The sequence below is a fragment of the Gymnogyps californianus genome, chromosome 2 (assembly GCF_018139145.2).
Source record: "Gymnogyps californianus isolate 813 chromosome 2, ASM1813914v2, whole genome shotgun sequence".
In the NCBI taxonomy this organism is placed as follows: Eukaryota; Metazoa; Chordata; class Aves; order Accipitriformes; family Cathartidae; genus Gymnogyps; species Gymnogyps californianus.
In genome coordinates, this window is record NC_059472.1 from 143,071,264 (window position 1) to 143,084,451 (window position 13,188).

The 13,188-nt window shown below is 41.8% G+C and overlaps 1 protein-coding gene across 1 annotated transcript; it reads right to left on the reverse strand.

The window, feature by feature from the left end:
• Positions 1-680: 680 nt before the first annotated feature.
• Positions 681-11,515, reverse strand: STEAP1 (STEAP family member 1). Its single transcript, XM_050892339.1, has 5 exons — positions 11,453-11,515; positions 7,906-8,010; positions 5,267-5,779; positions 3,602-3,766; positions 681-1,819 (listed from the first exon to the last, which is right to left on the reverse strand). The coding sequence occupies exons 2-5, from the start codon at positions 7,996-7,998 to the stop codon at positions 1,562-1,564; spliced, it is 1,029 nt and encodes a 342-aa protein (XP_050748296.1). The 5' UTR covers positions 7,999-8,010; positions 11,453-11,515; the 3' UTR covers positions 681-1,561.
• Positions 11,516-13,188: the final 1,673 nt, after the last annotated feature.

A 13,188-nucleotide genomic window follows, 5' to 3' on the forward strand; every position in this document is an offset into this window, starting at 1 on the left:
GTGTTTGCGTCTGTCATGCATTACTGATTTGATACACAATGCCACGCATTTCTCTTCAGTCTATATTATACAGGCCACCATGTCCCCAGTTATTTTCACAGTACTACATTAAGTGCAAATAACAAGGCCAACTTTTAAGTTGCAATAATTGAATGGAGTTATAACCAGGAAAGTACAAAATGTAGTATCCGTGTAGCTATTTAATTTGTCTGTTATCTATGCTCAGTGTACCAAGTCCACAAATGTAAAAGAGAATCATTAGCTGCAGATTCATTAGCACCATGTATTACATATTTTTTTACACATACATTGTTTTCCTGTTTCTTTTAATACCTGAGCCATTACCAATTACAATTCTCATTCAGATGATCCCAGCAATAGGTGGCATCATCAGTCCATGTCCTAGTCAACTCATGCAGGGAGACTGGCAGAAATGTTCCTGACGCTGGGTGAAAATATTAACTACTGCATAACATATTTAAAAATAGATATTAACAAATGAATTATTCATTTAAAACATTCAGCCAGACCTATGCAACATAAGGACAGTGAGGTTTAATTAGCTTGTATGAAAATTTTTGTAAAAGCAAATGCATTCTAAAGCCATTTTACATGAAAATCTCACCAAATCAATGTCAAGGTTCAAATGTCTATTTTTAATGTTTTTCTTTTAGTCACACAATTGTGCTGGCCCTAGAATAAACAGTAAAACACATTTACCTGATGTGAATTATCCCACTGGAATAATTTGTGCGAATAAAGTTTAGCACATGTCAAGAGCTGTAGGCTTAGGTCAAAAGCATGGAAAATTTCCAGCATGAGAAACAAAAGAACGTGTTCATGGAATAAAAAATGGGAAATGTTTTATCGTTTTAAATAAATAGAGACACACCTAGTCCTGTATAAGATGGAGATCTGAGTCTAAAAACTCTTTTTTTAGACTGTACCCAAGCCTCAGGAGAGATCTACCTTGTAAAGTTCCCTGCAATTCTGCTTGCCCAATTGTCTGAGTTCAAGACCTGGTGGGAATACACAGTTTCTTTCTGGCTTATGTGCCAAGGTCCCCATTCTGCAGAGTGAAACATAGGATGCAGGCGATAAGGGGGAATGGGATGATAAATACTCTGGTTGTTGTCCCATTACAATATTGAGATTTAACGAAGGAACAAACATGGCTGTGGGAAGCAGAAAGCATTCCTGGGTTCTGTGGTGTAATCATTTATTTACACTCTGTGGTCATCTGGAGCAATGATTTATGATTGCTTTTGCCTACGAAAGAATTACAGTTGAGGCAATGAAGCCCTTGGATTTTAAAAGCAGTGAGTCAGAAGAAAGAAATGATCAAATACCAGAACACTGAATAGATTAAAGTGTAAAATGAATGTTTCCACCTTCTGTCTTAGAAAAGGTCCAAACTGCATCAAGTATCCCATACTCCTGAAGTCAAAATGAAAAGTGAAAAAGAAACATCTGTAGAAAATATGAAAACAGAGCTCGTGAGTGAACATTTCATGGCCTTGAGCATATTTACATACATAGAGAGGAAATGTCCATATTTGATCTACAGTCTGGAAGTCATGCTGGTTTGATTGGTTTGTGTGTTAGCTTCCCAACCACATCTGATCTTTTTTATCCTCTTCCTAAAACATGGGAGGAGCAGTATGCATTTACAAAGCAGAACTACAATAGGAAGAAAAACTGCTACCATAAACGAAGGTGGTGTATACCAGATAAATTGGTTAACATCAACCCACTTATTCCAAGCAAACACCAGTGCATGAACAGTGCATAGCAGCAGGGCTAAATATCCCATCTTGCTCTGAAAAGAGAAAGAAAATAGTAAGCTATTTTTTCCAACTTAGCAAAAAGAGTACTCTGTTAAGCAAATATGGAAATGAGGAAGGGCTTCATCCAACACACTTAAGTCAAAGAAAAGAGACCATTGGCTTTGAACTAAAATTTAAGAACTGTAATTCAAGAATCTAACTGTACCCCTCTATGCCACTATAAGAGAAAACAGATGAGGCACATTTTTCAACTATTGCTATGATACTTAGCTAATATACAGAAAAGATCGCAGATTACAGGCTGTTCTTGGAAAAGGGTCAGTCCTCAATATCTCGATTTATAGATGTCATCTGTATCCTCAATTACTTTATTTCTGTGATAAATTATTATGAGTTCAAAAGCAGATTTATAAATGGCTTAATTGATTGTTTGCAAAGAAAAATTTTAAGGTCAATGAAAATCAGAAACTCTAGTAAGTCTAGTACTATGACAAAAGCAATTGCACAACTACAGGAAACTGAAGTCTTTCATTTCACTTACAGTAATAAATTTGGCTTAGGATGTCTATGAAATTCAGGAGTAAAGGAAATTTTATGCTAGCTTTACTAGTAATTTTGAGTTTCTTGTTGCATAACAAGCTTGATATTGTTAGAAAAATGGAATTAGTCATCAGTGCCTTTCCAAGTGCTAAGTCTACAGAATGTGATTTTCAAGTATAAAGGTTATTTGTTTATAAAACTAATCCAATTATTAGTATTACTCCTCTGGGTTTCTTCACCATGCTAATTTAATACTGAAAGTAATCATGCACTAGACCTGTCTGTATAGATTCTCTGTAGAGCTGAAAACTGTTCTTACAAATGATGCACTTCATAGAGTGGGCAGAATCTCAAATCACTAATCGTAGGAAGAGATACATTTCAGATCTACTTTTCAAATTCAGATCAAATTTTCAAATGCCAGGTACTTAGTAGGTCATTGAATTTTCAGATTTTGGTGTTCAGGGACCTAATTCAACACTCGCTTAACTCTAGTGTGATCATATTGATGTCAGCAAAACCACCCCTGATTATTACAGCATATAATACAGGAGAACTAAGAGCAAACCAGATACTTAGGTGAACGAAACAAGCACACCTGTAGCAAACTCAGGACTGGCTGGATTTGATTATGCATCTGTTTTAAGATGTCTCCTTTTCAGAATACACCTTTTTGGAGGGGTTTATGAAGCTAATAATGCTGTAGATGAAAAACCTTTGCATGTATTATTGGGCAGCCTTCTCCTGGACTTTCCAGCCACCTGGTACTGCTCAGGCAGCAAAGAATTTCCAAAACAGCTCCAAGGGATCAACAAGCAATTCTCTTTGTGCAGTGGAATCCCATGATGTATGGGAACAGCGTTGGCTGGTTCAATACCACCTACTCCCAATTCAGCTGGACACAGGGCATTCCTGAAACATAAGATGCCCAGAAGATGACTGAAATGCCTTCAGCACCAGAGGTCTTTGACCTAAGAATAGGTCCTGAAGGGACAACTGCGGCTGGTCACCAGGTCAGAGGAGCAAAAAAGTGGTTTGGAGTTGTCTTTCTTCCCACTTCATACCCTTTACCTGACAGCCTTTCCTCCTGACAAAATAACAAATGAAATGAACATTTCTTGCAAAGCAATTAACAAAGAGTACAGAACAAACTTTTGGATTGGTTTCACTAACTCCTCTGTGTTTGGTATTTCTAACTCCTAATGGTCTTAGTTGATAACATGCAATCCTACAGATGAGGACTAATGACATGCAAGAATGACATTTATGCATACCTGAATGTAGTGGAACTCTCTCCAGGTCAAAGAGTGACTGACAGATGGGATTGATGTTATTGCCAACAAGGCCAGCAAAGCAAGTCCCACAATTCCTAGAGACACATAAATCTCCATTCTCCAAACATCATGTTCAATCCAAGCATTTTCTTTTTTTTGTTTGACCTGCCAAAAGAACACCATATTTAAAATGATGGACTGGCACACTTAGCCGTTTGTGTGAAATACAGCTATTTTCACCACAATATTCAGGAAATAAGCCAAGAAACACAGTATTTTTGTTTGTTTGAATGTCTCTGAATGTAACTGCTATTTACTTCTGATGACAAAGTCTCTACTAGTATCTTTAGAGCAAAGCTGGGCTTTAAGTGAGAAGAATTTAAACTTCATCAGCATCTTGGCCCAGGAGAGAGTGGTTCTGAGGCCTGTTGTTAGCCTGCCTTCACAGCAGGAGAAATCTTATTCTTTGACAAAAAAATTCCATCTATGGCTAAATACCATATCTGGGAGATTATAACAACAGGAAATATATTAACAGCACTATTTTAGGGAGCTAATTCAGCAGGCATTCTTAATGATGGTATCCTGCCAGGATAGTTGTTTGGCTCTATTTTTTTAAAAAGAACAACTTGGTACATTCAGCTGCACTGAATATGATGGTTGGTATGGATGAAAAGGTTGTGATTTTAATAAACTGATGTCAAAGCTTCTCCTATTTATAAGTACTTGCAACAGCCCTTTGATGCTGCTAGTGATCACCATGGCGTAATATGCCCCAAATACGATCATTTCTGCATCTTGAGGACTGGAATCTCAAGGAAATTTCTGGTAATCCATTCAAGTCAGATTACCGGTAAGGCTGATTTCAGAGTTTTCAACAGGTCGTTTGACTGTTTACAGAATTCTTAAGAAGCTGCTAACATCATACTGTGCTTTTAATAAAGCTCTAGATTAGACTTTGAGGGTAATAAAAATGTACATTTGCAGTCTATACCTTATAATGGAATATTCCATATACCGCAATACTCATGGCACTCAAGGCGATATGCAAGTATTAGGAACTGTCTAGTCACAGAGGATCTTAGAGAGCTTTGCCAGCCAATTATTGCCCATGACTCAGAAACATGATTGAAATTCTATCTTTTAACAGGTTAGTGTGCATCAGCCCAATTGTGGAGCCATCAGTGTTCACAAATTTAGTTTCTGGCAAATACAGATTATTGTGATTTAGCTCAGCCCTCCTTCATTGCTGGCTAATTCACTTTACAAAGAATATGTCTAAAAATGGTGTGTGCTCGGTTTTTGTAGATAGATTCCACTGGTGCAGAGAAGATTAATCCACACTAAACTAATAGTGCGCCAAAGACTTAAATATCCCTGTGAGGCAGGTATAATTCTGTGCATTTTACAGAGAGATAAAAAATCCCAAATGAAGAAAATTACTTATTTAATACACACTGGCACAGCTGTGATGACTCTTGACTCTCTATTGAATGCTTTAACAACTAGGTCCTACTCCATCCCTTAATAATGCTCTGTAGGGATCTGCTTCAAAATCAAACAAAGGCAATGGAAATGGCTTTCCCCCCCATCCAGATTTGCTTGAATGACCAAAACAAGGATTTTCTGAATACAGAAGTGTTGGCATTTGTGTGCCCATCATACCTGCTGGAATGCCCAGTTCAGCAGCTTGTATCTGTATGATCTTCTCATTGGATAGCATAAGCTATAGCAGGCGTGCATTGCAGCGAAGAAGAAACTGAGAAGTCCAAATTGCTTTCTTGATAACATCCATGTATCCAGCCACTGGGGAAACCTTTTATACTTGGTGCCAAAGTACAGCTGGAAACCTGCAGCTAATATTCCTGGTAAATACACTAGTGCTAAAAGGGTAATTGAAACCACTGGTAAAACTTTGTTTATGACAAGGATTGGAACTTTATAGAAAACATTTTCCTTTCTGGTTATAAAAGGATATATGACATCTCTCATGGAAGTGTAAATAAATGTTAATAACGAGATCACAGATGCTATCTTCATTGGCGAGTGCCACTTGGGGAACAGATCCTGCTTGCAGTGTTGTTCTGAAGAGTGTTCAAACTCACCAAAATGGTGTGCTTGATGTAAATTAAAAAGTGCAGCTGCTTCTGGTGGATTGGTGACTTGCATATCCACATTCTGGAAAGGACAGAAAGGAAATACCAAGTGAGTTCGAGAAGATTAAAAACTTCAGTAATGACAGTATTTGCCATCATGGCTTTTACACCATACTGCACTGAAGCCACATACAAAACATACACACTGTTAAAGACAAGGTAGCTTGAAAATATAACGTTTCAAACAGCATAGTCAGGAGTTGAGCAAGGCTCTTTTTCAGCATAGGTTTCTCATTCATCATTCATTATCTGTGGTGATTTCAAAATATATTTTAATTCCAGGAAGTTAACTATACTGCAAGGGAAGATGGATTACATTATGTGAAGCATCATTACAGCTTCTTATGATACGAGCTACAGCTTTCAGATGTCAAATTTCAGCTACAGACTTAATGATGCAGCCCAAATAATATGCACAATAACAGAATCCAGAGTTGAGACAATAAAATATTTCATTCAGTCACTGCTATTTTAATGACATTTAATTGGGGAAATAAGGATGTAAGTAGAAATGTTTGGGATCCAGTGTATTAGACCAGCTGTGCATCTGTCAACTCCAGCATCAAGTCCCATGGTCTTCTTCCTCTCCTTCACAAATGTAATAGTGTCCTCTTAACTTTTATGAAAACTTGTGAAACCAAGTCATGTCAGTTTAAAAAACTGAATTTTCTGCTGCCAGGTAGGCATGGCTTGATTCTAGTCTCACAGAAGATCTTGGCAGAATTATCACAGACTTTAGAAGGAGCTAAGCGAGTACAAAATTTTAGTGTAATATTATAAACTGTTTTACGCTGGGATAATATATTTAAAGATTGTCCCATAGTTATAGTTCATGGAAGAGGTACATGATCAGTATACATACAAAATTAAAATACGTGTACCAACAGCAGGACATTGCACTTGATGCAGCAGACAGCTGTCCAGGGGTGGAGAACTGAGAACTGATAACATTAGGTAATAAACATGTAAGTCCTTTAATATTCCAGTGAAATATAAAGTAAAACTGAACTAATGCTGGAATGGCTCAGCTTTAGAATGACTGATGTGGCAGATGTCCAGACCTCCAGAATGCAAAATGGCATGGTCTGTTTTGAGGAAGGCAAATATTAGTAGTTTGAAAGTTGTAAGTTAGTGTTCTGCTAGGATAAAGGAGATCTTCCTGTCTCAGCAATATTACCTGGCTTTACTGTTAAGAATCAAATATTACATTGAAGCTGATTAAACAGTCAATTCAAACAATGTACTACTTGTAAATCCTGCAAGGGTCTTGTGTTTGTCTTCAGTGATACATAGGTGTTTTGTTTTAACAGAAAGATAAAAAAGGTACACTGCTATCTTGCTGTAAAATCCTAATTGGAGGCAAGGTAGCCTGTTTCCCACATGTCTGACTGGCTTGCCTACAGTGCCTCACAGTAAAATTAAAGGGCATGATCTTCATTAGGGCTTTTTAGCTGAATAGCTACTACATGTTTATCTGGTGATAAAAGCATATCTTTGTGACAGTGAAGGTGTAGCCTAAGTAACTTTTATTCTCTAGTCTGTGAAGAAAAGTGGAGTGTAGTCTATGCATTGCAGAATCGGAAGTTGGTATAAATTATACAAACTGCAATTCACATCTGAACCAAGTTTCACCTAGAGATATCTGTTTCTTGAAGAGATAGTCTGTAAAGCCTAATTCAGTATTTCACAGCCTGTGAGACAGTTCACATTAGCGTAGAAAGTTGTAGCTTGAACTACTTCTGTGCATCAGCAGTTGCAGAGGCAAATGCTGTTGGAGTGCATTTTTTTTCTGGACTTTTTTGTGTGATGTGGAAAACTTACTGAATGCAATGTGGCAATTATGAAGACTCCTCCAAAGCTAAATTTTATATTCCTGTAAAAAAATCCCAAATTACTTCTACAGAAGTAAAATGCAACTAGCACCTAACCTCATGTAGTTTTTAGATGCCCCAAACTGTATTTTTTAGCATGGACTGTGATTAAATTGAACGAGATGCTCTTTATCTTTGTATCTCTTCATGTCAATATTGTGACAAGACTTTAGAAGTATTGATGATATGCCAGTGTGACGGGAACACAATGTTTCTGGACAAAATCGAATGCAATATTCTGTGTGACGTATGAGCTGCTTTTTTACAGAAACATTACCAAGTTGCTAAGGTTTCCTGTATTTCTTCTTGGCATGATGCTTTGACCTGCATTCTCATCAATGGCAGGATTATCACCTTCCCTCTTCTCCATTGCGGAAACTCCCTGCAAAACAAACACAGGATGTAAAACAGGTTTTGAAATGCCCTGCTGGAACTTTGAAGCCTATTTTCCCTCAAAATGTTTTCCTCCCTCTCCTCTGCCCATTTGCTGGAGAAGGTACAATAATCTAGAGAAAGGAAAGTCTGTCCTCTGAGAAGAGAACAGAAAAGCTCAGCTTTTTTTTTAAGTAAAGCAGAGACTAAGAGAGGATATGAATCAACAGAACAAAATCACTAATGAAAAATAATAATTAAGCTAAATGCTCATGTTGTCAGTGGAATGAATTAATTAATTCAGGCTCAAAGTTTTTAAATTGCAACAATAAAGTTTGAAACAGGTTACAGAAATAACATGTAAAACGTTATGAAGGTGGATTTTGGTAAGCTCATGAGACTTGCTGAGGCAAGAAACTCATGCAAATGTGTTTCCTAATATTTTTTAGGTTTTAGGATTTAGGTTTTAGGATTGGTCTACCTGACAGTCACTCTGTCACTTTAGAGGTATATTCTCCCTTTAAGATTGTCAGGAAACTCCAGCTGGAGCTTCACTCATGCTGTTCCAAGGTACACTGGCAATACTCATCACCCACAAGTACCAGCAAAAATGGTTCTAGGCTACTAAGGACTATGAGAAATCAGAAGCCAGAAAAAAAAAAAAGGAAGAGAATGGATAAACTGAAAGAGATGTTTCTGAAAACAGGATAGCAGGAAAGACAGTATCTTGAAGGCTGCAAAGTAACTACAAGGACTGCAAGGACCCTGCAACAAGGCCTTCCCATATGTGCATCACACTGTCGCACACTGCAAGAGGAGAGGCACTAGCACCACATCACTGGAAGCTCAGGGTGCCATACCACAGTGTGACTTTCTGTGGCTACCTTTAAGACAGTGACTAGGTAGCTCCTCTGTGTACCTTCCTTCCGAACAGCTGAATTACTAGATATGAAACTGTTTTGCTAACTACTGATTCTTTTATATCCGTAAACCTTTTGGGAAATTGTATGGACAAATCAGACTTTGACAGTTGTCCTTTTTTTACTGTGTCTGGTTCCTTCACTGGATGAGTCCTACAGTCCTGTACTGTCTGCTAAGAGGGTTTGCTTTCTGCCAGGCCACCAGACTCCTGAAGCCGAAGTACTTTTTTCCTAAGTATTTCTCTTTGGATTTTTCCCTCTTGCTAGCAAGCTCTCCCTTTGGGCATAACCTTTCAGCCAAGTGTTGCAGAGTAGGGTCAACAAGAGCTTCTGTCTGAAGGTCAGGCTGTTAACCCTTTCCTACACCAGCTAATGGATGGTTTGTATATCCTGCACACAAGAAAGCATGGGCTGATGAAGGCACATTTCTATTTCCCCCCCCCTATTCCTAGGGCTAGTCCCAGTGATTTTATCACAAGTTTCAGGGTATCAGATCTCTTCATAAAATCTCAGCTCCTGCAGTCCCAAGATTAGTCAAGAACTTCTATTTCCATGTTTTAATATACTGTATTTCTAGCTGTTCCAATGGCAAAGAATAGTTTACAAACAGAACTCAGTATAATGTACTTACCTGGAAAAAAACAATAACAAATACAGTGAGCTCCAGATCTATTTTTAAAAGAACTCAGAATGTGAAGGGCAGACACACTGTTTTTGAGGCCTACCCTCTGATTTTTAAAGTTTGATGTGGAAAAAAAAAGGACGTAAAATTATAGACTGACTTTTTACTCTTTTAGGTAATGAGACTGACTTCTTAAAATTGTTAAAACAGCTTGTGGCTCAGATCGTTGCTGCTTTTTAATTTTTTTTCTGTACTGATCTCCGCTGAGCTTTCAGGTGTTAATATCACCAGTCTACATGAGCTTACACAGTGATCCCAGCCACTTCATAACTCCCCTCTTCTGACTACCACACTATCTTGGGGGTCCAAAAGCATATTTTAGATTGGGAAGCTCTGTGTGGAAGAGCTTGACTCACCTGATTCTCATGCTGCTGTCACTCTTCTTTTAGAAAATTTAGAAATGAAGAGTCCAGTAATAGCTTCTAGCTAAAAGTTCCTATTGATGAGGATGTAGTAAATGATATCATGATGTGAAAAAAAAAAAATCCACGAGCTAGAATGCCAGCTGTGATCCTAAAAGCTGATTTATTGGTTCTTTTGGTAAACAATGTTTAATACAATGTTAAATACAGTGTTAATGGTTTATGCAGCAGAAGACAAAACAGAAAGAAAAAAGTAAGTGTGTGTGAATGAATACATGTGCTCATCCATGGAAATACGGGTTACAGCCATGCGACTGCATGCAAGAAAACGTAGGTGCCAAACCATAATAGTCCACTTGGCTTCTGATACCAGAGTTAACACAAAATTATTTCTTGGGTACGCCCAATAACAAAGCACAGTAATAGTCTTGGAAAACCCTAAATACAAGGCACTTATAATTCCACTATTCAGTGCCTTATGAATTGCCAGAAAGGAGTCACCTACAGCATGTGTCTTTTTAGAACACATCGAAGAAAAAAATTCAGGAGTCCTGTGAGAGACAGAAACTAATCAGTTATAGCCCTGTCTAAGTCACAACTGTTATGAAAGAAAACAGTTGTAGTAATGTCCATCCTCGGTGCACACCCCTTCTACTCTGGGAGGCAGCTGTGAATGAGGATGGAGGACGTCCAGCTGCAGAAAGCCAAGTTTCCAATGCTGTGAGTACGCTACTGCATTTTGTACTGAGCAAACAGGCTCATTGTAATGCTGAACCAACAGGGATTCACACTGTGCGGACATTACCCCGAGAAAACATCATCCAAAGTCAGTGAGAGGTTTTCCTGAGTAAGGAGTTTCGGGGCTGGCTCCACGAAAAAAACAAAAATGGGTAAAATAAACAGGCTATGATAATAATGATGAGGTGATGGAAGAGGCACGGCACAGTGACTACCTCTCTCTCCTTTGGCACCATCGGAAAATGACGGCGTGGAAATGTTAGGGATAACCGTCTTGCTTTTAAAGTGCCTGCTGCATCGTGCGGGACGGTGTAAGCGCTCGGGACACGAGTAAATAACTTTCCCTGCTCTTCAAAAATTCTGCTGAGCTCTGTGGAAAACCTAATAAAAACCCGGGGGGTTGGAGCGGAGAGCGTCGCTCGGCGTTCCTCCTCGGTCAGAGTGCGCCCGGGACGGACCACGCCGGCCGGGGCAGGGCCGGGTGGGCTGCCAGCCCGACGCCGGCTGCTTGGCGCTGCTGCCCGGGGGAGGCCGGGCCCCACGGGGAGCCCGAGCCCGAGCCCGCGCCCGCCGGGGGGACCCTCCCCGTCCCGTCCCGTCCCGTCCCGTCCCGTCCCGGCGGCGGCCGCGGGGCGGGCGGCGCCCCGCGCCGGAACCCGGCCGCAGCTCGGCCACGCGGGCGCACGCGGACGCCTCCCCGGCGGCTCCGCCAACGGCCGCCGCCTCCCCGCCGCCCCGGGGCTCACCCACCTCGGCCCGCCGTCAGCGCAGCCTCTTCTTCCCGCCGGAGGACGGAGTCCCCGCCGCGAGGGGCGGCGGCAGCGGCGAGCCCCGGCTCGGCTCCGTCAGCAGGGGGGGCAGCCCCCGCCGGCGGCGGTGCGGGCGCCGGTGCCCGGCCGCGGCGCGGCTCTGCTCTGTCGGGGAAGGCGGACTCAGGTTAGCCGCGGAGCGCCGGCCGGACTCTGAGGAGGGGAGCGGCGGGGGCTGGCCGCAGCCTCCACCTCCCCTCCCGGCTCCGCCTTCCGCGCCCATCCCGCTCCCCTCCGCGCCGGCGGGGTGGAAGCCGGTGTCCCGTGTCCCGTCCCGAGCCGCGGCGGCGGCGGGCATTGGGGTCTCCCCTCCGGCACCGCCCGGGGCCGCGGTGCCCGGCCCGGCCGCCCCAAGAAGCGCCCGGCCGTGGGTCTGCTGGGCCCTCGGCTGGACAAAGGGCGCATCCACCTGCGCCCTCCCCACTTCGCAGGAGGGAGGAGGAGGAGGAAGAGGCGCCGAGGTGCGCTGCCTCCCCGGGCGCCCCTCGCCTCCGCCAGCCTGCCTCCTGCCAGCAGCTCCGCTCCCTCTGCCGGGGCGCACACGTGGGTTTGCCGGAGGGTGCTGCAGCACTTCGGGGGACCGGGGGGCTGCCCCCGCCCCACCAGCTGCCTGCAAAACGGAGCCCTGCAGACCCCTGCCCGGGAAATCTTCTCGCCTTTCAGTCCGTTCTCCCTTCCCTACCGCTTCTTCCAAACCTGTCGCTCTCCCAGCCTGACAAAATGCTGTATTAAATCCTGCTTCTAATACGAGCAGTCCTCACTTTAAAAATTACTTTTTTCCCAAATACCACCATCTTGTATCTTTTTCTGTGCTCGCGATTCTGAAAAGGCAGTTGTGTCCTGAAAGTTTAGTCACACAATAGTGTGAACTATCATTATCTTGTGAAAGTTCTGTTTTAGTGGGTATTTCAACATTTAGTGGCTTACTGACATTGCAGAAAACATGGCCAGTCTGTCTCAGAAGTGTTTTAATTTCTTCACGAAGAGCTCATTGTGTATTCCTCAGGATGTCTTCACAGAAATGATGCCAAGTTCTGTCTCTTTATATCTGGGGAATATTTTTTTTTTCTCCTTTTCAGTAGATATTAAGTGGACATAGACTCCAGCTGAATGCTACATCTGGCAGAAAAGAGGAGATTACCTTAGAAAGAATAAAAGATAGAGTAATTGTCTCTCCTGTGTTAAAACCATAACTTTTAATTTTTCTTTATAGTTGCATTCATTAGCATATTTGTCTGTGCTTTGCATGAAGGCTATTTTCCACGTGCTTTCCATTAGTTACTTTTTTGCAAGGGATGCTAGCTTTTGTATGCTCTCACTTTGTGAAAGTGCCATTTGATTTTCCTTTTTACTCCTTTTTTGCACCATCGGTTTGGGGTTTTTTTTTCAGTTCCCAGTACATAGCATCAGCAGGGTGACGCCTGGTGGTGGGAGCGCAGGGGAGGAGGCTGACTGCGGCAAGGTGTACCAGGCCACTCTTACACACCGGCTAAATGAGAATTTGTTGTCCAAAGGGCTAAAAGCATTATCTTATTCCAAGTGAACTCCATCGTAAAGCTCTGCTCAGAAGTCCTGGTGTTAGTTAGTGTTATAGGGACTACATTTATAGACCAAAAGGTAGCTCAAGATGCTGAGATACTTCAGCATCTGGATATCGTATCTTAAGGATAGGGTATC